The following is a 27,422-nucleotide window of genomic DNA, read 5'->3' on the forward strand; positions in this document are numbered from 1 at the left end:
GGTCCCGGTTTCGATTGCCGACGGGGTCAGGGATTTTGCCTGCCTCGAGATAACTGGGTGTTGTCGTGTTGTCTTCATCATTCATCCCCATTACGGTCGGAGGAAGGCAATGGCAAACCACCTCCTCTACGACCTTGCCTAGTCCGCATTGCGGGTCTCCCGCATCGTTCCACACGCTCCTCGGAATATGGGACCAAACCATCATCATTTATTTTATCATATTTTTACATACTTAGGAGGCCCATGTCGTGATGTGGTCAAATGATAGGGTACTGACTTAACGCTTCATTAAACCGCGAACGCGAGTCGGGCGGAATGTGGAGCGGGGCGTGAGGTGAACCGAGTGCTGCGACCCGAACAAGCAGTCGCGTGGCGGCAGGCGTCTTTGATGGTTGCGTCTATATTACGAAGATTTCGCAGTAAATTAATTGAGACTTAGATTCAACAATTTCATTTTGTTATTCTGATATTTACGTACGTTGCCTAGGAAGATTGTTTGTATTCTAATTTCATACTCTTATCATTTTTAAATCTATTGGTGTTATTTACTTAGATGTACCTATGCTCTCTCGGACTTTTATTTATATCTTTTTGGCCTTATAATATTACTCCAACTGCTGTTCTGACTAAAATACGTCTCATAATGATAGATTCATCGTAGTATGAGAGTCATGTAGTTTTTGCAGTGGAATACATAGCTTTCAACCGTCGAATCTCCTCCACCGATGAAGACCATTACGGGATGTATATTGTAGATCTGTCTGGATTTCGGGCATGATGAAAACATGGATGTTAAAATAAGTTTTCCAAAACACTGACGAATCCTTTTCACAGCAGACGTATTTTCCGTAAGTGTTTACAAAGATGTTCGCACATAAACTGTTTTCTACCAACATGACTGAGGAAATGGCAACTGCTACACTCTTTGGGTAATTACATTGCCCAAACTGCAACTCACTTTAAGTGCTTTGCACAGCTCAATATAAACCCTATCTTAACCACGTATGTTCTTTGGCATATTGTCAAGTACAATTAAATTCGCTGATTGATAATGAAGAGTTAATGATTTACAACAAACTGTTAACAAAGTTTTAAAAATAACAAATGATGATTCAGTCCGATCAGATTTATAAATATTGTTCTTTTGACTTTTGTGTGGAAATTTATTTATGAAGTTATAATAACGATACCTATCGTAAAATCATTAACTAAATCTTGGTTTCACACTGGGTTTTATTCATGACATTAGTTGTGGCACAGCAAAATGAGATTTCAGGTTAAAGTTCTGCATGATAAGTTCGTAGTATCAAAAAGACTGAAAATCAATTATGTTTACATCAGAATGTACGAGAACCGTAATGAAAAAGTTAATTATAACTTATCTAATTATTTTTTCTTTATTGACATGATACATGAAGTGCACAAGTCACGTTTAATACATCAGATGACTGATAAATTTCCCAAAAGTCTGTTTTTAGGTAAGTTGGAATTTAGGAATTTTCCTAGTTAATTATTGTTTTAATTGCAACATAGATATTGTTCGTAACTTCTGTATGGGAGTGTAATAATGCATTCACGAGAATGAAGTTATAAATTTGGTTGAAATTTACGGCACTATGTTAATTCGCGACTAACTATAAATTTCTGGTAACTACAGTTAAATATTCTGAAATAATGTTAATGATATCGATTCTGTATATAAGTCAACCATACCGTCCATATTGCTGATAGAAATTAAGAAAAATCATATTTTGTTTCTTTCGTCCATTACACATTGTGGGTCGCGTAATATACAATCTGTTAAACTTTTGGTGGTATCGAAGCATTCGTTAACTACCCTAGAACTAGTCCTACCCCAAGCTCTAAGCTGGTGCTACGTAACTTGATGTAGCCCTTATGTATTGCTTAGAGTATATCAAGAAAGAGTGCTGTCAGAAAAAAATTGTACTTAATTTAACTGATGAAATTTAAACAGTTGACTTTCATAGTACATAACTAAGAACCATCCCCATTGAACCAGCTTTTAAACAAAAAAAAACTGCATTAAAATCGGACCTTTCGTTTGAGAGCTACGCTGTCACACACTTAATCTTAATAACACCTCTCTGCGTCGGGGGTTAAGAACTTGACTGTGTGAATAAATCAGACGTGAGACACAAAAAACAAGTTACTGTCACACACATGGATATAGGTCTGTCCCAAATTTTGCCCAATTGTGTCTATCCCATGCCACACTTGCCGTATTAATCCTAAATATGGTCGAATATCATGTCATCATCTTCCACTTTTTAATACTTTTTCCTTCCTGGAATAGCCACTTGTTGTAATGCTTCGTCAGGAAATGTCACACCTACAGACGATTTCACGTTTTAGCTTGCGTCATCACATCATTTATTCCTATTTCGTTTCTTTTGGAGTTATTTTCTTAGCCTTACTCCTCTCATACTTAACATTCTACATTCCAATTCCCCTTGTGTCCCTGCGAGTTTATTTTGATTTTTATGTCGGAGAGACCAACCCTTAAACGTACGGATAGAATCTTTACACATATTGAAAATCTTTCGTTTCAGGCATACTGGTTGGTATGTCTTCTTAGCATATCACGTCTGCCGATATCAGTAACATTCAGTGGGCCAGGAAGCAGTGAAAAACGCATAGCAGGGAATAAGCTTTCACTTCCCACGCTGGCTGAAGTAGTCTCTGGAACATCTGGTCTGCCACGCGGGATTTGCCGAGCAGTCTGAGGGGCTGCAGTCATGGACTGTGCGGCTGGTCCCGACGGAGATTCGAATCCTCCCTCGGGCATGGGTGTGTGTGTGTTTGTCCTTAGGATAATTTAGGTTAAGTAGTGTGTAAGCTTAGGGACTGATGACCTTAGCGGTTAAGTCGCGTAAGATTTCACACACATTTGAACATTTTTTGAACATCTGGTCTCTCCGCTGGACTGTGGGGTGAGGCGCTGTGGCTTCACGCGAGCAGGTCATCGCACTGTAGGCTGGGAAACCGTAACCATTCTGGCTCGTAGCAAGAGGTTTTGTTTAATAAATGTTTCCTAATGAGAGACAATTTTCCCACTACAAATATCAGGAGAAGCCTACTGGTCACAAACACATTCTTACAACCATATTACGAGGCGAGAAAACAGCCGTTTCAATAAGCAAATGAAGAATGTTTAAGGTAAAGAAGTAGGTGGGACAGTTACAATGTTTCACTATTGTAGGTACCAGATCTAGACTGCGCGCCGTTTTCGCCAGTCGCCGACAGGATGCCTTGCGAACTCATTCTGTCGGAAGACCATGTGGCTGCTATTTATGAGTTAATAAGTGATATATTGTTTCATTATTAACAGATTACAATGTTTTCGTAAATAAATACGTCAAAAGGATATTCACGAAATATTTTAAGTAATGTAGCCCCCTGCATCGACGCTCAGAACTAAGGATATAGAACTGTACTTCCCAAAGAATCCGATGGCGCTGATACTGTTCCTGCAAGAGACGTCTTTTGGTTCAAATGGTTCAAATGGTTCTGAGCACTATGGGAGTCAACCGCTGCAGTCATAAGTACCCTAGAACTTAGAACTACTTAAGCCGAACTAATCTAAGGACATCACACACATCCATGCCCGAGGCAGGATTCGAACCTGCGACCGTAGCGGTCGTGCGGTTCCAGACTGTAGCGCCTTTAACCGCTCGGCCACTTCGGCCGGCAGAGACGTCTTTTACGTGGGGAAAAACAGGTAGGTGGAACTCCTAAGCGACTGCTCACTAATACAGCGCAAGAACGCATTGTCTTGTTCTCCGCAAGTCTCAGATGGAAATGTTTGGTCAGTCATACCGTACGATTCTTATGCCATTTTTTACCGGCTCACTAACTAAACTGACACACTTCAGGGTGTTTAGTGAAGTGATGTGATCTTAGAATGTGTAGATCCAAGCCGAAGTTGGAACAGCTTTGCATTCTCCTGTGTGAAATGAACTTGGCTGTTATTTACCTATCTGAGTGTCTCTTACGGTCGTTAGTCATCATCTTTTTCTTTGTTAAGCTAATGCGTACGCCAGTTTCTTTATTGTTCAAGTATCTTCCGTTGTTTATGTAGGCTGTATGGAATAAGCCTCTACTGTAATTTCGGCAATGCTGTTATATAGAGGCAATAGAAAGATTTCTCCACTTACAAATATACACTACTGGCCATTAAAATTCCTATACCACGAAGATGACGTGCTACAGACGCGAAATTTAACCGACGAGAAGAAGATGCTGTGATGTGCAAATGATTAGCTTTTCACAGCATTCACACAAGGTTGGCGCCGCTGGCGACACCTACAATATGCTGACATGAGGAAAGTTCCCAACCGATGTCTCATACAAAAACAGCAGTTGACCGGCGTTGCCTGGTGAAACGTTGTTGTGATGCCACGTGTAAGGAGGACAAATGCGTATCATGACGTTTCCGACTTTGATAAAGGTCGGATTGTAGCCTATCGCGATTGCGGTTTATCGTATCGCGACATTGCTGCTCGCGTTGGACTGTTGATCCAATGACTGTTAGCAGAATATGAAATCGGTGGGTTCAGAAGGGTAATAGGGAACGCCGTGCTCGATCCCAACGGCATCGAATCACTAGAGATGACAGGCATCTTATCCGCAAGGCTGTAACGGGTCGTGCAGCCACGTCTCGATCGCTGAGTCAACAGATGCGGATCTTTGCAAGACAACAACTATCTGCACGAACAGTTCGACGTTGTTTGCAGCAGCATGGACTATCAGCTCGGAGACCATGGCTGCGGTTACCCTTGACGCTGCATCACAGACAGGAGCGCCTGAGATGGTGTACTCAACGACGAACCTGAGTGTACGAATGGAAAAACGTCGTTTTTTCGGATGAGTCCACGTTCTGTTTATAGCATCTTGATAGGCGCATCCGTTTTTGGTGACATCACGGTGAACGAACGTTGGAAGCGTGTATTCGTCATCGCCATATTGGTGTATCACCCGGCGTGATGGTATGGGGTGCCATTGGTTACACGTCTGAGTCACCTCTTGTTCGCACTGACGGCACTTTGAACAGTGGACGTTACATTTCAGATGTGTTAGGACCCGTGGCTCTACCCTGCATTCGATCCCTGCGAAACCCTATATTTCAGCAGGATAATGCACGGCCGCATGTTGCAGGTCATGTACGTGCCTTTCTGGACACAGAAAATGTTCGACTGCTGCCCTGGCCAGCACATTCTCCAGATCTCTCACGAACTGAATACGTCTGGTCAATGGTGGCCGAGCAACGGCTCGTGACAATACGCCAGTCACTACTCTTGATTCCCTAAATCAGTCCAGGCAAATGCCGGGATGGTTCCTTTGAAAGGGCACGGCCGACTTCCTTCTCCGTCCTTCCCTAATCCGATGAGACCGATGACCACGCTGTTTGGTCTCTTCCCCCAAAGCAAGCAACCAACCAACCAACTACTCTTGATGAACTGTGGTATCGTATTGAAGCTGCATGGGCAGTTGTACCTGTCACGACCGTTATTACGGCCAGAGGTGGTTGTTCTGGGTAATTATTTTTTAGGATCTATGCACCCAAATTGCGTGAAAATGTAATAACATGTCAGTTCTAGTATAATACATTTGTCCAATGAATACCCGTTTATCATCTGCATTTCTTCTTGGTGTAGCAATTTTAATGGCCAGTAGTGTAATAACATAATGGTTTCTCGCACATCACACACTTCCAGTGGAGATAAGAAGAAGAAACGACTTCATATCCCCCTGTTGATGGCAACATTGTTTCTTCTTAACCGCTGATCAGCTGTGATTAGGTGTAGTTTTCTACGTATTTTTGTCAACAATATCACCTTTACGTTAAGAGTAGCTACAGTAGAATAAATTATGGACGGAAAGCAGATACTAGAGAGAGCATAAATTCAAGAATTGTAACTCAGTTATGCTAAACTACAAACTATGAATCAAATAGTATTCAAATATAATGAATGAAGTAAAGCTTTCTGTATAGCCTATACCCATTATGTAAGCGCTTTTCTCCCTTTGTTTCATAAAACCATGTTTCAAGCCTTAAAACTTATGAATACACCAACATAACAGAATATGTCCTCCTACATTAGTACAGTATAATACCGTATTTGTAGGTCTTAGGACGAAAGCTAACGCCGGCCGGAGTGGCCGTGCGGTTCTAGTCGCTGCAGTCTGGAACCGAGCAACCGCTACGGTCGCAGGTTCGAATCCTGCCTCGGGCATGGATGTGTGTGAAGTCCTTAGGCTAGTTAGGTTTAATTAGTTCTAAGTTCTAGGCGACTTATGACCTCAGAAGTTAAGTCGCATAGTCCTGAGAGCCATTTGAACCTTTTGAACGAAAGCTAACAGACAACACGTCGAATAGTTTTCTTTAATTTTCGTTTAGCGCAGTCATCCGAAAGTTTCTAAACGCAATATTTTCGGTACTCGATTATAATTAGGTTTGTAATGTACATAATGAAATTTCGGGTTTGGAATACATTTCACGATGACAAGTACACAGCATGTTTCACAATTCCTGTTACAGGCTTCTAGGGTTTGTAGATGGGTCTTAGCAAATAATGTTTTGATAAGGAACCTCTGCACGGAAATGAGCAATTCGGATGTAAAATTAATTTATAGATTGGACCACTTTCGAATGTCCTGTTACACGGTACACACACAGCGGCACAAGGAGCTCCACAGGAGCCGTGGTACGGCAGTGTTTCGAGCCCTCATCGTCGCTAGGTCCGTGGAGCGCCACAGTCAGCCCTCCCAGCTACGGACGAACCGTACCAGTTCGTCGCAGCAGTTGTAGTTGGACGGAAACTGTGTGTCGTGCCTCAATTCCACGATTACAACTACACAGAGACTTACTACGGCACCATCTTCTCAGTTTGTGTACCTAAAGTGAAGCGTGAGATCTCGAATTGATAAGATCATCAAACTGTACATTTCCGGCCGGCCGCGGTGGTCTCGCGGTTCTAGGCGCGCAGTCCGGAACCGCGCGACTGCTACGGTCGCAGGTTCGAATCCTGCCTCGGGCATGGATGTGTGTGATGTCGTTAGGTTAGTCACGTTTAAGTAGTTCTAAGTTCTAGGGGACTGACGACCACCGCTGTTAAGGGGCTCCGGAAAGGCTCAAATTCATGAAACGTTCAATTTTTACTTTTTTGCGTTTTCTGAATCTGCAGACTATTACCTTTTAATAGATATTTAATTTATTCAATTCCGAAGACTACAACTATTTTTAAATTTTTTTTGAAATGTGTTCTACATGGGTGTGACCCACTGTGGCGCTGTTAAACTGCTGTCAAATGGTGTTATTATTAACGTCCGTGTTCATCAGGTACGTTTTAGTGATGTGAGATAAAGTATGCGTTGTGGCTAACCTGTGATGGTTCAATATATATGAATGGTGTGATTGTCGATTGTTTCATATTTATTTACTCTGTCGTTATCTCGAAAATATTCGTAATTAATTCTGTTTCTTGAGTCTCTGTTTTGTTGAAGTATAATAATGAGTAAAAGTAAAGTTATTAGAAATCCTCTGAAGGCTTTTAAGAAAAGGAGAAATGTTGGAAACCCAAAGGTATGTGTTATTACTGTAAATAATAACATTCTAACATGGTACGAGCTATGCTTGCTTTAGACAAGGAACGCCTTCGGGCTGCAGACAGGGCTGTAAAGAGTCTAGAAATACAAGCAAGAGTAAACAGGAGGAGGAACAAGAGGAAACTGGAGGAGGAGTTTGCAGAGGATGAAGCTAATCCATCCTATGGACCTGGAATGCACTAAAAAGTTAATCCAATCTTTGTCGCTCGATTCCCAAAACTTTTATTTTCTCATACTAATTACATGTTTTCTAAGGATCTTCCAAACATATTTGTTTCAAACTTTCACTAAATGTTACACAGTACCTTCTGCATAATTTAACACAGCCTTTTTCCAAAAAACTGTATTGTTTTGAATATATAAATAAAAAAATTGCAAAAAGATGTTGTGAATTTTCATTACAATTGAAAAAAATCATCTTTAATAACTGAACTAAAATTTTGTAAAATCCCTGTGTTAAGTTGTAGCCCATATTCCAATAAATAATCTGTAAAAAGTTCAACTTCCTACCTCAAATACTTTGTGAGGGAAGATGTAATTTATACGCGTTATTTTAACATTGCAAGTATAGGGCGTTCCCGAGCCCCTTAAGTCCCATAGTGCTCAGAGCCATTTGAACCATTTTAGCCTGTACATTTCCGTACATGGATTCATTAGCAAAATTCTCTCTGTTAAGTCTCTCTAGGAACCGTGAAACATCCTGTACATGTATTTCCGCTAAACATGTTTCACGTGTACTTGGTGATGGTCCTAAAACCGAAATTGCGATAGTGTATATACACTACCGGCCATTAAAATTGATACATCACGAAGATGACGTGCTGCAGGCGCGAAATTTAACCCTCAGGAAGAAGATGCTGTGTTATGCATATGATTAGCTTTTCAGAGCATTCACATAAGGTTGGCACCGTTGGCGACACCTACAAAGTGCTGACATCAAGAAAGTTCCCAACCGATTTGTCATACACAAACACCAGTTGATCGGCGTTGCCTGGTGAAACGTTGTTGTGATGCCTCGTGTAAGGAGGAGAAATGCGTACCATCACCTTTCCGACTTTGATAAAGGTCGGTTTGTAGCCTATCGCGATTGCGGTTTATCGTATCGCGACATTGCTCCTCGCGTTGGTCTAGATCCAATGACTGTTAGCAGAATATGGAATCGGTGGGTTCAGGAAGGTAAAACGGAACGCCGTGCTGGATCCCAACGGCCTCGTCTCGATCCGTGAGTCAACATATGGGGACGTTAGCAAGACAACAACCACTTGCACGAACAGTTCGACGTTGTTTGCAGCAGCATGGACTATCAGCTTGGAGACCATGGCTGCGGTTACCCTCGACACTGCATCACAAACAGGAGCGCCTGCAATGGTGTACTCAACGACGAACCTGGGTGCACGAATGGCGAAACGTCATTTTTTCGGATGAATCCAGGTTCTGTGTACAGCATCATGATGGTAGCATCCGTGATTGGCGACGACATCGCGGTGAACGCACATTGGAAGCGTGTATTCGTCATCGCCATACTGGCGTATCACCCGGCGTGATGGTATGGGGTGCCTTTGGTTACACGTCTGTGTCACCTCTTGTTCGCATTGACGGCACTTTGAACAGTGGACGTTACATTTCAGATGTGTTACGACCCGTGGCTCTACCCTTCAAAAATGGCTCTGAGCACTATGGGACTTAGTTTCTAAGGTCATCAGTCCCGTAGATCTTAGAACCACTTAAACCTAACTAACCTAAGGACATCACACATATCCATGCCCGAGGCAGGATGCGAACCTGCGACAGTAGCTGCCGTGCGGTTCCAGACTGTAGCGCCTAGAACCACTTGGCCACCCCTGCCAGTGCTCTACCCTTCATTCGATCCCTGCGAAACCCTAAATTTCAGCAGGATAATCCACGACCGCATGTTGCAGGTCCTGTACGGGCCGTTCTGCATACAGAAAATGTTCGACTGCTGTCCTGACCAGCACATTCTCCAGATCTCTCACCAATTGAAAACGTCTGGTCAATGGTGGCCGAGGAACTAGCTCGTCACAATACGCCAGTCACTACTCTTGATGAACTGTGGTATCGTGTACACGCCATCCAAGCTCTGTTTGACTCAATGCCCAGGCGTATCAAGGCCGTTATTATGGCCAGACGTGGTTGTTCAGGGTAATGATTTCTCAGGATCTATGCACCCAAATTGCATGAAAATGTAACCATATGTCAGTTCTAGTGTATATATATATGTCCAACGAATACCCGTTTATCATCTGCATTTCTTCTTGGTGTAGCAATTTTCTGGCCAGTAGTGTATTTCTGCTTAACATGTTTCACGTGTACTTGGTTATGGCCCTAAAACAGCAATCGCAACAGTGGATGTTCTAAACCAATATTACTGCCAGCCCGAGGGTGTGGCCGAGAGGTTCTAGGCGCTTCAGTCTGGAACCGCGCGACTGTTACGGTCGCAGGTTCGAATCCTGCGTCGGGCATGGATGTGTGTGATGCCCTTAGATTCGTTAGGTTTAAGTAATTCTAAGTCCAGGCGACTGATGACGTCAGATGTTAAGGCCCGTAGTGCTGAGAGACATTTGAACCATATTACTGTCAATTGGAGAAAACGTAGCAATTTCCAAACTTCAAAAAGTGGCCGCGAGAGCCTGATTCATTTATTGACTTTTTGTTACTCATTCTACAATACACACTGATCAGGCAGTACATTATGAATACCTACCCAATAGCCGGTAGTCCACCTTTGGGGAGTATAACAGTGGCGAAACGTCTTGGAATGGAAGCAGTGAGGCCTTGGTAAGTCACTGAAGGGATTCGGCGCCACACCAGCACACACAAGTTGTCTAGTTCCCGTAGATTCGAGGGAGGGTGGCGATGAGCTCTGACGCCACGTTCAGTCACATCCCATGTCTGTTTGATCGGGTTCAGGTGTGGCGAGTTTGGATGCCAGCACATCAACTTGAGCTCGTCACTGGGTTTCACGAACCACTCAGTTACAGTCGTGCCCTTGCGATGTGGTGAGTTATGTGGTTGAAAAATGATCGTCGTGAAAGCTCAAATGGTTCAAATGGCTCTGAGCACTATGGGACTCAACTGCTGTGGTCATAAGTCCCCTAGAACGTAGAACTACTTAAACCTAACTAACCTAAGGACATCACACACATCCATGCCCGAGGCAGGATTCGAACCTGCGACCGTAGCGGTCGTGCGGTTCCAGACTGTAGCGCCTTTAACCGCTAGGCCACTCCGGCCGGCGATCGTCGTGAAGGGATGTACGTGGTCTGCAATCAGTGTACGACACTCGTTGGCCGTCGTGGTGCCTCGCACGAGCTTCACTGGACCCACAGATGCCCACGTGAATGTTCCCCAGAGCACATGGAGCTGTTCCCCTGGAAGACGACAAATTTGCGCCCTCACATTGGCGTCATGAAGAAGGTATCGGGATTCATGAGACAATGCAACGCTCTGCCACTGCACAAACGTCCAATGCCGATGGTCACGTGCCCATTTCCGTCTTAGTTGCCGTTGACGTGGTGTTAACACTGGCACATGCATGGGTCGTCGGCTGCGGAGGACTATTGTTAGGAGTGTCTGATGCACTGTGTGTACAGACACACTTGTACTCTGCTCAGCATTAAAGTCTCACGTCAGGTATGTCACAGTTCGCCGCCTGTCCTGTTTGATCACTCTGCCCAGACTACGACGTCCGAAATCCTCAACGAGGGGTGGCCGCCCAATCCCATGACGTCTGGAATTTGTTTCTCCACGTGTTGAAGACATTCACAACAACACTCTTCGAACGCCCAATGAGTCGTTCAGTCCCCGAAATGCTCGTTCCGAGCCATCGGGCCGTCACAATCTGCACTCGATCGAACTCAGATAGATTGGGCGCACGCTAACTGGTACTACATGCACTCTGCGTGAGTCTAACTCATTCCTCGCCAGGTGACGCTGCTAACGGGTTTATATCGATAGCAGGTCGCTGGTTATAATGTTCTTGCTGATCAGTGTATGTGGGCTGCATATAAAGTAGTGGCAAACTGACGTAACAGGAAGGATGTGTGTCACATGGCATGCTGCTGTCTCTGGCTGACAGCAAAAGGTCAGTCGAGGTAGTGGAGAGAGTGCCGAAGGCTGTATTTGAGTCTGTTACAGTGTGAACTGTCTGAAAGTGCGGGAGGCCAGCTCAAGCACCTCAGCAGCATGTTTAGGAAACACGAACAACGTTCATGGATCAAGGCTGAAGTGGCACGCGGTCGGAGCACACAACATTTTTCCTTGTGGCACTGCATCCCATCATCCTTCATAACAATGCACGATTTCAGATGGATAGCGCCATGCAGGAGCTCCTGCATACGGGGGGGGGGGGGGGGAGATATATTGGAACATCCAACGTAGGGTACAAATGAAGGAATCTCTTCGTGACATGCGCTACAAAACCAACAAAAGATACCATCCGTGCCATTTGTCGGTCCTCATTTGTCGGTCCTTGAGAGATGTAGGTGAAGATGGTCCCGTTGCGGTATGCGAACCTTTGTGGGGGAAGGTGACCGAGATGGAGGGTCATTATACACTCCTGGAAATTGAAATAAGAACACCGTGAATTCATTCTCCCAGGAAGGGGAAACTTTATTGACACATTCCTGGGGTCAGATACATCACATGATCACACTGACAGAACCACAGGCACATAGACACAGGCAACAGAGCATGCACAATGTCGGCACTAGTACAGTGTATATCCACCTTTCGCAGCAATGCAGGCTGCTATTCTCCCATAGAGACGATCGTAGAGATGCTGGATGTAGTCCTGTGGAACTGCTTGCCATGCCATTTCCACCTGGCGCCTCAGTTGGACCAGCGTTCGTGCTGGATGTGCAGACCGCGTGAGACGACGCTTCATCCAGTCCCAAACATGCTCAATGGGGGACAGATCCGGAGATCTTGCTGGCCAGGGTAGTTGACTTACACCTTCTAGAGCACGTTGGGTGGCACGGGATACATGCGGACGTGCATTGTCCTGTTGGAACAGCAAGTTCCCTTGCCGGTCTAGGAATGGTAGAACGATGGGTTCGATGACGGTTTGGATGTACCGTGCACTATTCAGTGTCCCCTCGACGATCACCAGTGGTGTACGGCCAGTGTAGGAGATCGCTCCCCACACCATGATGCCGGGTGTTGGCCCTGTGTGCCTCGGTCGTATGCAGTCCTGATTGTGGCGCTCACCTGCACGGCGCCAAACACGCATACGACCATCATTGACACCAAGGCAGAAGCGACTCTCATCGCTGAAGACGACACGTCTCCATTCGTCCCTCCATTCACGCCTGCCGCGACGCCACTAGAGGCGGGCTGCACGATGTTGGGGCGCGAGCGGAAGACGGCCTAACGGTGTGCGGGACCGTAGCCCAGCTTCATGGAGACGGTTGCGAATGGTCCTCGCCGATACCCCAGGAGCAACAGTGTCCCTAATTTGCTGGGAAGTGGCGGTGCGGTCCCCTATGGCACTGCGTAGGATCCTACGGTCTTGGCGTGCATCCGTGCGTCGCTGCGGTCCGGTCCCAGGTCGACGGGCACGTGCACCTTCCGCCGACCACAGGCGACAACATCGATGTACTGTGGAGACCTCACGCCCCACGTGTTGAGCAATTCGGCGGTACGTCCACCCGTCCTCCCGCATGCCCACTATACGCCCTCGCTCAAAGTCCGTCAACTGCACATACGGTTCACGTCCACGCTGTCGCGGCATGCTACCAGTGTTAAAGACTGCGATGGAGCTCCGTATGCCACGGCAAACTGGCTGACACTGACGGCGGCGGTGCACAAATGCTGCGCAGCTAGCGCCATTCGACGGCCAACACCTCGGTTCCTGGTGTGTCCGCTGTGCCGTGCGTGTGATCATTGCTTGTACAGCCCTCTCGCAGTGTCCGGAGCAAGTATGGTGGGTCTGACACACCGGTGTCAATGTGTTCTTTTTTCCATTTCCAGGAGTATATTAAGGACACGTAATACGGTTAACTGCTGCAGATAAAGTCTTGCATGAATAATAACCAGATTGCCACTCATTTTTATCCAAGAAGTATAAATAATATTACCAGCCGTCGAATTATCATTATTTTTTCGTATATTGTTACTTCTCTGACTGCGCAGAGATTCGCTATTAAAATTAGCCTCTTTTGGAGATTTCATATTCCCGGAACATCTGAGTGATTCATGCTAAGCAGGTCACAAGAAGCACGCACAGCGGAAGGGCGGCAGAAAGCTTTCGCCAGCGCCCGGCGGCGACCCCCGCACTACACATTAAATCCCCGACACAAAGCAGGCTGCACGCGGACCACACCACGCCGAGCCGCCCGGGATGGCCTCTCCGCCTCCGGCCACCAGCTACTCGTCATTCATGCCGCGTCCGGCGGCGCGCGCAAGAGTTTCGGCGACAATGCGAGCAACCGGCCGCAGTGGTCACCCCCACCCCTCCCAACCTAACGCACAACTTCTGCTTCACAATCCCCCACGCCTACTGCACATTCACGAGCCAGTACTGTTCCGTTCTCTCTCCAGTCGACCCCACATTCCCTCGCCACACACCAAAGTCGATGACAAAGCGATGCTCATCAAAAATTTAGGGCCAAATTCCATACCTGGTGTAATTTGGTGTGTCTGCTAATCGGAGAATTCGTATTGCAGTTACAATACTTATCAATCTCCCACACATTTGCAACACAGCTCTGTCCATTTACAGTTTTCTACCTACAGTTAAAACATCCATCAACGAGGATTTCAGTCCTGTGTTCCAATGAACTTACCAGACGATCTAAAACTACAGAAAGACAAAATTATATAATATCAAAATACTAGCGCCATTCGTGCACGGGGAAATGCACAGGAAACACGGTGTGCCGCAGGGGAGTGTCGTAGGACCGTAGCTATTCACAATATACATAAATCACCTTGTGGATAACATCGGAAGTTCACTGAGGCCTTTTGTGGATGATGCTGTAGTATAAGGAGAGGATGTACCAATGGAAAATTGTACTGAAATGCAGGGGGATCTGCAACGAATTGACGCATGGTGCAGGGAATGGCAATTGAATCTCAATGTAGGAAAGTGTGATGTGCTGCGAATACAAAGAAAGAAAGATCGTTTATCATTTAGCTACAATATAGCAGGTCAGCAACTGGAAGCAGTTAATTCCATAAATTATCTGGGAGTAAGCATTAGGAGTTATTTAAAATGGAATGACCACATACAATTAATCGTCGGTAAAGCAGATACCAGACTGAGACTCGTTGGAAGAATCCTAAGTAAATGCAATCCGAAAACAAAGGAAGTAGGTTACAGTACGCTTGTTCGCCCACTGCTTGAATACTGCTCAGCGGTGTGGCATCCGCACCAGATAGGGTTGATAGAAGAGATAGAGAAGATCTAACTGAGAGCAGCACGCTTCGTTACAGGACCATTTAATAATCGCGAAACCGTTACGGAGATGATAAACTCCAGTTGAAGACTCTGCAAGAGAGACGCTCAGTAGCTCGGTACGGGCTTTTGTTGAAGTTCCGACAACGTACCTTCACCGAGGAGTCAAGCAGTATATTGCTCCCTCCTACGTATATCTCGCAAAGTGACCCTGAGGATAAAATCAGAGAGATTAGAGCCTACACAGAGGCATACCGACAATCTTTCATTCCACAAACAATACGAGACTGGAATAGAAGGGAGAATCGACAGAGGTACTTAAAGTACCCTCCGCCACACACCGTCAGGTGGCTTGCGAAGCATGGATGTAGATGTAGATGTAGATGTAGATGTAGACTCCTTCGCCAAAAAGGAGAAAAATTGCAATAATATCTGTCGGACTACCCACAGCTCTGTACACTGCTCTTTTATCTGTTGTTTTTAACGCTGCCTATGACATCAGCTTATCAAAGTAGTTCTGTAACTACAAGTCGCTATTTATAAGGAATGTTGAAATGGGAAGGTACGCAATGACGTAACAACCATGCTGGATGAAATTCGCATATACGGCTTGAGGATGAAACGTCTAGGACGCATGGTAGTGCAGATGCGCGGCCACATGATGCAAGTGAGAAACAGCGTACACGGGCGAACCGTGTGCCCAGCAAGTCAGTGAGAAAGTGGAGTGACCATTTTCCTGAAGGGAGTGTTTGAGTGATGATCCGAAAGCAGGCCAGGCAAACGCTGTAATCAGTGCCCAACTTACCGACAAGATGAACGCCTTGGTGAGAAGTGATCGGTCTGTTGCAAAGCAAATGTTGGCGGTGATAGTGGGGGCTAGTGTTGGAGTAGGATGGACAGTTGTCCACAGCAGGTTTAGTTCCAAAGAAGTTCAGCGAACCGCAAAAGCAACTAGGTCTGGGGCTAGGATTCCAACTCCTGTTCTGGTATCATCGAGACCCCTCTTTCCTGGAGTGGATCGCCGCGGTGACGAGAGCCGGTACCATCACTTCGAGTCAGAGACAAAGCGGACAGCGTGCAACGCAAGCATGTGTTGTCATATCCCTCTACAATTGAAACTGTGCCCTCGGCAGGCAAGGGATGCTCATCCTCGCTTTCAATGTCAGAAGTTCTATATGCACCTAATTCCTCGAGCACGGAAAGACCATTAACAAAGATGAGTACTGTGTGCTTCTCCGTAGGCTACACAAGCCCATCAAGAGCAAACGGCTTGGGATGACCACGGAAGGGGTGACTCTGCTGCACGATAACGTCTCGGGGGTCACACAAAGGGTAATGACCAAGTCCAAGTGGAAGACGCTGGAGCATCCGCTCTACTGACCGTACATGTCATGCTGGAAGTTCCACGTGTCTGTTCCACTTAAAAAATGTCTCAAAGAGAAGCGCTTCAACTCGGACGACGAACTGGAGGACACTGTGGAGAACTGGCTCCTGTCGCAGCCACAGGAATTTTGGGAACAGGGAATCCTTTGTCTCGTGCAACAATGTTATACTTGTGCTCACACATCTGACGAATTACTTTTGAATAAAGCCTAAAATTATACCCACATTTTTGTTTCGTACCTTTTCGTTTCAACACCTCCCATATATCACTAAACACATAAAAGGGTCACTCATTGTCAATTTCTGACAGCCTTTCTAACGGTCAACAGAAATTTGATTTTCTGTAATTTTTTTTAATTACGGACCTAATTTAAAAATTTAAAATTCTATCACAATCTAATCATTAAGAAGTATAACCTTAAGTTAAAGATATAATACGACAAGTGTTACAGTTAGAAACCTATAATCATCCATTATTTGAGAATGGGAGTATTCAGAGACTTCCAACAAACACGTACTTTCAAACCTTTTTGAAATTCATTCTCGCTGTCATCCCCCTGATACTAAAGACAGGAGAAAAGTTTACCAGTTATTGTATTTTTGCTTTTCTTGCAGTAAAATATCAGAATCACGCATGGAGTTCGAATATATTACTTGTTTCCTACTAAGTCTACTCGCAACACATTTTGGAGCCAATATTCACGAACACCACTGAATGTAACTACTAGATCATATTATTCAGCGGGACATAGTTCAGGCAATATTACGCCTTAAATATCAAGATGAGTGATACCATGTTCTTAAATCGTTCGAAAATTATCTATAGTAAGTTTGATAATGAGCGCACTTAAAATCCCCCAACCAACGTTATTTTTGAAGATTTTACATGTTTAACGTTAAATTAAATCATCTGTGAACTTATCAGATATTTGAAGGTTTTTCATACACGGAAGTTCGATTCTTTCAACAATCGGCGGCGAGACGAGGACTACTAACGTGTAAGATTCATTGTTGCCATAAGCGGCAGAAGAGTGACCAAATTGTCACTGGTAACACTTCATCTAGGGAATACACGATGTGCAGATACGTTCTATCGAGTATTCATTTTCACTTCGTTATTGTTGACTTATTTTCGGAGTACTATAGCACGACGCTTACCTGCAGTGTTAAACATTCCTAGTGTTACAATTTTATTTCTCAGGAGACACAGGGTCTCTTAGTGAGGAATGCAGAAAATTCATGATAGATATATGTGTGTTCTTCTTGGCTCATATCCAGGAGACGCTTGTATTCATCTACATCTACATCCATACTCCGCAAGCCACCTGACGGTGTGTGGCGGAGGGTACCTTCAGTACCTCTATCGGTTCTCCCTTCTATTCCAGTCTCGTATTGTTCGTGGAAAGAAGGATTGTCGGTATGCCTCTGTGTGGGCTCTAATCTCTCTGATTTTATACTAATGGTCTCTTCGCGAGATATACGTAGGAGGGAGCAACATACTGCTTGACTCTTCGGTGAAGGTATGTTCTCGAAACTTTGACAAAAGCCCGTACCGAGCTACTGAGCGTCTCTCCTGCAGAGTCTTCCACTGGAGTTTATCTATCATCTCCGTAACGCTTTCGCGATTACTAAATGATCCTGCAACGAAGCGCGCTGCTCTCCGTTGGATCTTCTCTATGTCTTGTATCAACCCTATCTGGTACGGATCCCACACTTCTGAGCAGTATTCAAGCAGTGGGCGAACAAGCGTACTGTAACCTACTTCGTTTGTTTTCGGATTGCATTTCCTTAGGATTCTTCCAATGAATCTCAGTCTGGCATCTGTTTTACCGACGATCAACATTATATGATCATTCCATTTTAAATCACTCCTAATGCGTACTCCCAGATAATTTATGGTATTAACTGCTTCCAGTTGCTGACCTGCTATTTTGTAGCTATATGATAAAGGATCTTTCTTTCTGTGTATTCGCAGCACATTACACTTGTCTACATTGAGATTCAATTGCCATTCCCTGCACCATGCGTCAATTCGCTGCAGATCCTCCTGCATTTCAGTACAATTTTCCATTGTTACAACCTCTTGATACACCACAGCATCATCTGCAAAAAGCCTCAGTGAACTTCCGATGTCATCCACCAGGTCATTTGTGTTACCGTGCATAATATGAACACATGATCTTAAAGAGACACTGAACACATATCTTTATTATTACACGCACGAAGTTCGCTTATTCTGAAAGCTAACTGTTGTCTTCCTTTTATCAACTATTCAGCCAAAAACAACGTTAACCACTTGCAATTGTTACATACGTTTATCTAGTGAACGCTAGCTAGAAACCTATCTGACTGTAAATTATTTGTGCGAACACAGAGTGATTCGTCTCAGAAAGAAACAACTGACCTCTAATCACCGGAGAGCTTTCTTTGGCCGTCTGCGACGGCTCACCTGAAGATGACTGGCAGGTGCCCAGTTGAAATATCGTGCGAAGTATTGAACGACGACCGGCTGCAAGCCCGAAATTTGTTTGAACAATAACTGTTTAGTTTTTCAAAACAAACAAGTGGAACTACGTGTGTGCAAAGATTATGAAATTCAGCGTAACCGAACTCGCTTAGTATACTATCTTACTTGCAACGCACGTGTTTATGTCGCTTTCATACTCTGAGCATGCCGAAGTGCCCGAGCGGTTCTAGGCGCTACAGTCTGGAACCGCGCGACCGCTACGGTCGAAGGTTCGAATCCTGCCTCGGGCATGGATGTGTGTGATGTCCTTAGGTTAGTTAGGTTCAAGTAGTTCTATGTTCTAGGGGACTGATGACAACAGCAGTTAAGTCCCATAGTGCTCAGAGCCCATTTCATACTCTGCAACAACACTGAATCTCACTCAAATCCAAAACTCCTGACCTCTAATCACCGGAGAGCTTTCCTTGGCAGTATAATTACTTACGGAGAAGCGCTGCAAAATCACGTAATATAAAATCAAACTCGTGGTTTCTTCAGCTCCAGTAGGTATTCAGGAGTGTCAGTGCAACCGAACAGGGAATGCAACCATCGTGTGCTCTGTTGCAGACGTTGAGTATGGTTGCAAAAGGAATGACAATGATCTCAACAGAAATGGGAACGTGGGCGCCATATTTCGTAATAACGTACTATTGTAGAAAATCACTCCTTTTATAGTCTATTAGCATGTGCCGACGTACAGATTACCTCTTCAATGAAAATCGAAATTCACACTGACTACAAATGTGGTAAATTACATTATAGTATGTAAAAGGTTATGATATGAACGAATCGAACTCACCTGCTACTGAAAGAGAGAGTATTTTGCAATCCAAGACGATCATCGACGGCAATAGCGTTGCACGGTATAACGATATGTTTACGTAATGTTTATACATAAACATACAGTTATAAATGTCCCCGTTCGTAGTCGCTAATTATAACAATATGTTTACTTTTGTGCTGTAACATACAGCTATAATCAGCGGTGGAAATATATTTGCGAACGCCGACCGTGTGCGGCTGTTTCTTGTTGGATCGTCTGATCAGTCGGAAGTTGCATTGCAGAGGAGAGTAAATGCCTATTCAAAATATAATTATTTTTGGATAGCTCAACATGAATTTCCTAAGGGACCGTAGTTTATCATGCATTTACCAGTAGAATAAGGCGCGGAGAAAATATTTCGACGCATGCAACTTCCGTCCGATTTCGACGAAAGAATTCGTGACTGTGAACTCTCTATTTGGCAGAAACATAAAGAAAATTAAATAACTTCATGAAGGAGTGAGACATAGATTCTATACTAAATAAATAGTCCATACACCAGTTCAATTTAACTCTGAATTTATGGCAGTTAATAGATGAACTTACACTGCAGTGAAGGATTTAACATGAATGCCGTTTTGACTGGCACTTCTCGTAATGAACATAATTCCTTTGACGTTTTCGCATACACGTCGCACAATAAATCTACTGCTATGCAGTATTGCACTTTTATTTTATACTAAAATAATATTATTTGTGACAATAATAATTCGGCGGCAAGACATGCGCATCCGACACAAGTTAAAAGAGACAAGAGAAGAAAATAACGAGTAACTGTTAATCGAGAATATCTCGTACATCAAAAGAATGTGTAAAAGTGTTCTTTTTCTGTCCGTTTTTCGCGCCGCGGTTTTCAAAGTCAGTAACTCACTGCATCTCTGACGGCGCTTCGACAATAAACAAGTTACGTCACAGGTCGTTCACCTTTAGATTCTCGCAACATTATTTGCTAACTGTAGCTGTTGCCGAGCGACTGCTCGATTAGTGAATTATCTAAAATGATAAGGCAATCACATAATCTTACAACGGGAATGCGTAACCTGTCTGGCACAGTCCTCGTAATCTCAGGCGACGTAAGTGAAAAGATCTTGTCGTAGTAAGCATTAACAGTACACCGGAATTTCAGGTTTATTTCCAAACCAGTATCAGATCGTGGACGACCTCGACTAAATCCCTACTTGCAGGGAGCCACTGATTTGTTTGGATACTGGGGAAAGGTGTCAGCAATTCACAACACTAAGAAGAAAACCATGTAGCAGTACTAGAAACATATTTATTCTGAAACTGGAATAGGACAGATTGCTGATTTTGAACAAAGATAAAACAATATAGAAAGCAACTATTGGACTACAGCTACACACACAAACACATACACATACACATACACACACACACACACACACACACACACACACACACACAAACACACACAGACCGACACATCGAAGAGAGAAAGCTGAACCATGAGACACAAAAGTAAGCCACAGAAAAGGAGGAGGACTTGGATGGATCCCACCGGTCGGCTGGCGTCGCTGCTCTCTAGTAGTATCACGAAATATTCGCGATCACCAAGCGAACGAAATGGCGATCGAGATCGGATGACATTACTAAGCTTTGTACAAAGTAATGAACTCTCAGGAGAAATAAAGCGCGACAGGGAATGCCTGCAGCAAGATACTGTGGCAGGTGAGAATGCAGGTGCTAGTCATGCTAATGAGATCTCAGAGAATGGGGCGCTAGGAACGGCTGTTAAGAGTCGACCAGCGCCGTGACTTCACAGACTAGCGCTGATGCCAACATGATGGGCAGATAAGCGGCTAGTAGTCGCCTGCTGGGACACAGAAGTTGGGCACATCCTTTTTGCCCGTAAGTTCCCTAGCCTGAAGCAGGCTCAGCCATCAGAATGTCGCGATTTCTGTATTCCTACGCATCTCACAATCAAGAAGATTCTCCTTCTAGACTTAAATAAACTGTCACCACCTCCCCAGTAAAAAATCAAGTTCCCTCAAAATGACGGCAGCTGAAATTTGATTCCAGATTTCTATTCCTCCATACATCCGAAATTACTATACAAAAGCTTCTTTCCTCTCAAATTTCTTTAACAGCTTAATTAGTGACTGAACTCTTAAATACTTCGATATATTTATGTAATATAATAGATACGTAAAGTGCGAACACACCAGGGGGTTGTTCGTCATCTAAGGATCTCAAATCTGTCACCTGATTTATTACAGATTGATTTACACTCGACTTATACTTTTTTTTCACACATGTGTCGCGGTTCATGAAAGGTAGCGCCATTTGGCGTGTAATATATTGATTTTTCCTTGCTACTGTAGTGTTATCTTGAAGCTGTGAGAAAGGAGGACAGGCGCCGCAAGGTGCGGAAGCAGAGACGATGCTGAGGGCAGAGGAAACTAGGAGAGATATTGTTACATGAAGTAAAACGCAAGGGGAGAGCCTTGCGAAAATGCAGACGCCCCCAGACGCGGTCCCAGGGCGCTAGTTACTCTTCAGGGAATTAACATGTAACTTCATATGTCGTCTAGACGGTGTGTTAGGTTGCCACCTTAGAACTTTGTAACCAACAGGCACGTACTAGTGTATAAAGGCAGCTTGTTACCAGCCCTGAAAACAACAACGTCAGTAGGCTCACAAGGGTTAGAAAGAGAGCCAAAACGCCAAAAAACTGTTGCCCTAGCAGTCCCTACTCCGAGGAGGCCGAGTGGCGGGGCTAAATGCTGTATAACAATAATGTTGCAAGCCTTATTTGGCAGAGCAGTTACGTTTAGCTTTCAGCTGAGCAATGTTGATACCAAATACGGACTTAGTTAGTGCAACTGCATTAACATCCCTGCCTTAGAGCAGTAGAGGGACCTAACTAAACCGTGATTGGCAGGCGCCTGCAAGAGACCTGCGGGATTGGCTCGGTGGCTTTAAGTGGGAAAAACAGTGTCCCCAGGCGACTCTTTAAATCCCCTAGATTTGGCATTTTGACGGAGTCCTCAGTCAGCCTCGGTCCAGCTCCGCGTGAGTCTGCTCTTTTACTTGGAGTGCCTCAGTGAACAGCGTCACATTATGTTTTGTTTCGCAACTAAGTTGTCGCCTTAAGGTGCTGCTAGTGTTTGCTACTGTGGTTAGCATCCACTCCTGGGACTTCCGCACTGGCTTCTGGTGTAACAGTGTTATTCATCCTTTTTCTAACCATTTAACTAGCCTCCAGTGTATAAGTTAGTCCTGTCTGGACAACTACACTCCTGGAAATTGAAATAAGAACACCGTGAATTCATTGTCCCAGGAAGGGGAAAATTTATTGACACATTCCTGGGGTCAGATACATCACATGATCACACTGACAGAACCACAGGCACATAGACACAGGCAACAGAGCATGCACAATGTCGGCACTAGTACAGTGTATATCCACCTTTCGCAGCAATGCAGGCTGCTATTCTCCCACGGAGACGATCGTAGAGATGCTGGATGTAGTCCTGTGGAACGGCTTGCCATGCCATTTCCACCTGGCGCCTCAGTTGGACCAGCGTTCGTGCTGGACGTGCAGACCGCGTGAGACGACGCTTCATCCAGTCCCAAACATGCTCAATGGGGGACAGATCCGGAGATCTTGCTGGCCAGGGTAGTTGACTTACACCTTCTAGAGCACGTTGGGTGGCACGGGATACATGCGGACGTGCATTGTCCTGTTGGAACAGCAAGTTCCCTTGCCGGTCTAGGAATGGTAGAACGATGGGTTCGATGACGGTTTGGATGTACCGTGCACTATTCAGTGTCCCCTCGACGATCACCAGTGGTGTACGGCCAGTGTAGGAGATCGCTCCCCACACCATGATGCCGGGTGTTGGCCCTGTGTGCCTCGGTCGTATCCAGTCATGATTGTGGCGCTCACCCGCACGGCGCCAAACACGCATACGACCATCATTGGCACCAAGGCAGAAGCGACTCTCATCGCTGAAGACGACACGTCTCCATTCGTTCCTCCATTCACGCCTGTCGCGACACCACTGGAGGCGGGCTGCACGATGTTGGGGCGTGAGCGGAAGACGGCCTAACGGTGTGCGGGACCGTAGCCAAGCTTCATGGAGACGGTTGCGAATGGTCCTCGCCGATACCCCAGGAGCAACAGTGTCCCTAATTTGCTGGGAAGTGGCGGTGCGGTCCCCTACGGCACTGCGTAGGATCCTACGGTCTTGGCGTGCATCCGTGCGTCGCTGCAGTCCGGTCCCAGGTCGACGGGCACGTGCACCGTGTTGAGCAATTCGGCGGTACGTCCACCCGGCCTCCCGCATGCCCACTATACGCCCTCGCTCAAAGTCCGTCAACTGCACACACGGTTCACGTCCACGCTGTCGCGGCATGCTACCAGTGTTAAAGACTGCGATGGAGCTCCGTATGCCACGGCAAACTGGCTGACACTGACGGCGGCGGTGCACAAATGCTGCGCAGCTAGCGCCATTCGACGGCCAACACCGCGGTTCGTGGTGTGTCCGCTGTGCCGTGCGTGTGATCATTGCTTGTACAGCCCTCTCGCAGTGTCCGGAGCAAGTATGGTGGGTCTGACACACCGGTGTCAATGTGTTCTTTTTTCAATTTCCAGGAGTGTATTTCAAAACCCTGACTGTCCAAGAGTCTCTACAACGAGTTCCCTACCAAGTCTCACCACCTGAATTTCTAGTAAATGCCTGTACCATTGTTGGGTCAGATAGAAGAAAACAATCAAATGCCTTCACTGTAAAATGTCCTTCTGCCTTCTGCTCTGTACCGGTCGGGCGCGCAGACTGACCAGTAACCCCTTTCCTCCCTCTCTCACCTACGCCAGGACACGACAGCCGGTCTTAGTGGAGTTTTTACCACGTGGTGTTGCAGTATATGTGGGTATTCTGTTCCAATAGACACACAAGTCATCCGGTACCAAAAAGTAACTACTTTCTGTTTCAAATCGAAAAGCCAACTAATAACGAGGTATTTACCGTACCTATCCGTGACTTTTAAACTAAAGCAGACAATTACATTCGCAACGCGGTAGTTAAGCCAGTATCATTTAGCGATCTCATCCCCGCGCGACAATGACTAACTGGAGCCTCACCACAGCATAACATAACGAATTCTTGCCGCAAGTCCTCCTATCGGCCGTTGCAATCCAAGTCACATAATGACACCAATTTTAAACGCTATGTGACCTATATTTACCCATTCATAGGCAGCCTCCATCAGTTCTTGTAGGAAGCATGTAGCTGGACATAGCTTGCAGGTCAGGAGATGACCGGTGGTTTGCTCTTCTCTGCACTTGCGCGGGGTGGAATCACAAGGAAATCCCCATTTCTTCAGGTTGCTCTTGCAAATGTCGACTTCTTATTGTAGCCCGTATGACATTTTCCATGTCGGCCAGGTTTCTGAAAGTATGTTCTCACTCCATTCTCTGACGTTATGGTCTCGATCGTGTCAGGAATTTAGTCTGAAGCTGGAGGTTGTTCAGTGAAGGTTACTGTGGCAGGGAGGAAACTTCGTCTCGATTTGAGTCAGGTGTTGCTGTGGAGTACACATATAGAGAATGGGTCTGCGGATTTATTGCTTTTTTTAAATATTTAGTCGGGTGGTGTATTCACGGCTGATGTCCGGAGTTGGGATACCTGCTAGACAGTAGACCTTTCGGAATCGAGTTCGTCTCGGGCAGCCTCTGATGATGGAAGTCTCGTTTTGGGCAATCTCTGACTGTCTGGCATGACTGGGTCTGCATCAGACAGGACAGGCAAATTCTGCAGCAGATGTCCTCTGAACACGAGGCTGTGTCCCGCAAGTTGTACCAGTTAGTTTCCAGTGGCGCCTTTCTTTCGTCTTTCAGGCAGTGGGTTCTGTAAGATATTGTTCCATTAAGAGTGACTTCTAAATATTTGTCTGCTGTGCTGTGCTCTAATTGAGTATTTCCTCAGGTGACCTGGAATTTCTTCTTACTTACCTGTACTTTTAAGTTGAAGCCGCATACTAAAGTATTTACCAACTCAATTTCTACGGTAGTAGTTATTGAGGTCTTCCTTATATGTTCAAGATTCGTCTCTTGTGCTGTTATTTCACGGTCGTTCGCATAGATGAAACTGTTTGTTTCTGCTACGCACTGTTCGTCGTAGTTGTAAATGTTAAATAAAACGGGATGCTTCCTTATGGGAGGCCATTTTCCTGGTTCTTTCATCTACTTCAGTGGCCTTCTATCTCAAAAAAAAAAAAAAAAAATGCTTCTGTAGTAGGCATTCTAATATCCAAGTTAGTTTGTGATCATTATTATTTCTTAGAGCTTCATTAGCAATATGGAATGGTAAGCTGTTCCTGTAATTCTGTCAGACCGATGAAAACTACACACTTAATTTTATTGGTATCGCCACTATCTTAAATTTACTGCGCTAGGTGTAACACTTGAAGGTGCAGCCCTTCCATGGTCGGAAATCTGCTTGTTTCAGTATAAGTACTGGTTCTATCAGTTTTGACAGTCTGTTAAATGTAATTCATTCGAGAACTTTGTATAGATGTCATAACAAGGAAATTGGTCTGTAGCGTTTTAGATCTTTAAAATTTTTACCAGACTTCAGTACTACAAAGACTCTGGCATTTCTCCATAGTTGGGAATTTCATAGTTCTTTATGTAGTTGTTTAGTAAATCTAAGAGCCATTGTTTGGTTTTGGAGACAAAACCTTTGAGTTATTCAAGACAGATGCTTTGCCATTTTTGCATTTGTTGGTGCTCTATTAAGATCAATCATCATGAAAGACCATGCAGAGTGTTGTCGTTATGTTCATTAAATGTTTCCATTTTTGCCTTTCATTTGTCTAAAGATTCACATTGTTTGCCGCTTGCAATAAACTGATTTACTGTTTTGTTTGCAGATATGTTGCTGGGGATTGGATCATTAGTGAGGGGTTTTAGTAGCCCCCATGGCTTGTGGATGTTTCTTTCCAAGTCTACCTCCTACATTAATTTAATATATTGGGTACGTTTTGACTCGGAAACAGAGGAAATGACACGTTGACCGCTAGCGATGGTTTCAGCACTAAATGGTTTCATTTTGTAACAGTCTATCTGTTCGCTCAAGATAATGGATGTTTCTGGAGCAAGTGCCTGTAGGAATATATTTCTTCAGCCTCTAGAGATAGCCTCATGGGAACAGAACCTGACTGTGTTAACAGATATTCCAAATGATTCTGGAAGAGGGTGAATAGTTTTGATCTTCTCATCAAACGTAGTGCCGAATGTTTTAAATTTGCTTTTTTGAATGTGGTCGGAATGTTGATACTAACTGACCCTTATTGGCCGGTGTTGTGAATGTGGATTTGGTAGTCATATTGAACTGATGGTTTGTTGGGATAGGTTTTCACTAACAAAAATAAGGTAAGGATTGTAACTACTTTGCAATCTATCACTGTAGAAAGATGGGGATAGTTTGTTGTGACGGCTGATGACGTTCTGCCCATTCTAGAATGTCCTGTACGCGTACGTCGTTTGAGGGTATCGCTTGGCAGTGCTGCGGCTGTTGTAAACGCGATATGAAGGAGGATGTAAGTGTGCAGGCTTTCGTGGCCGTTGTCACTACTAGCAGTAGACACCAGGAGATACTGAGGAAGATCCCAGCAGAGGGGTCGAAACGTCGATCATTTTAGAAGAA

General features: G+C 44.9%; 1 protein-coding gene across 1 annotated transcript in view; it reads left to right on the plus strand.

The window, feature by feature from the left end:
- LOC126095386 (gonadotropin-releasing hormone II receptor-like) overlaps positions 1-14,109 on the plus strand; it is a 102,236-nt gene extending 88,127 nt beyond the window's left edge. Inside the window, exons 2-3 of the mRNA XM_049910189.1 lie at positions 13,615-13,631; positions 13,851-14,109. Of these exons, the coding sequence (XP_049766146.1) occupies positions 13,615-13,631; positions 13,851-14,109 (276 nt within the window). The remainder of the gene's footprint in view (positions 1-13,614; positions 13,632-13,850) is intronic.
- The last annotated feature ends 13,313 nt before the right edge of the window (positions 14,110-27,422 follow it).

Source organism: Schistocerca cancellata, chromosome 8 (assembly GCF_023864275.1).
Source record: "Schistocerca cancellata isolate TAMUIC-IGC-003103 chromosome 8, iqSchCanc2.1, whole genome shotgun sequence".
Lineage (NCBI taxonomy): Eukaryota > Metazoa > Arthropoda > Insecta > Orthoptera > Acrididae > Schistocerca > Schistocerca cancellata.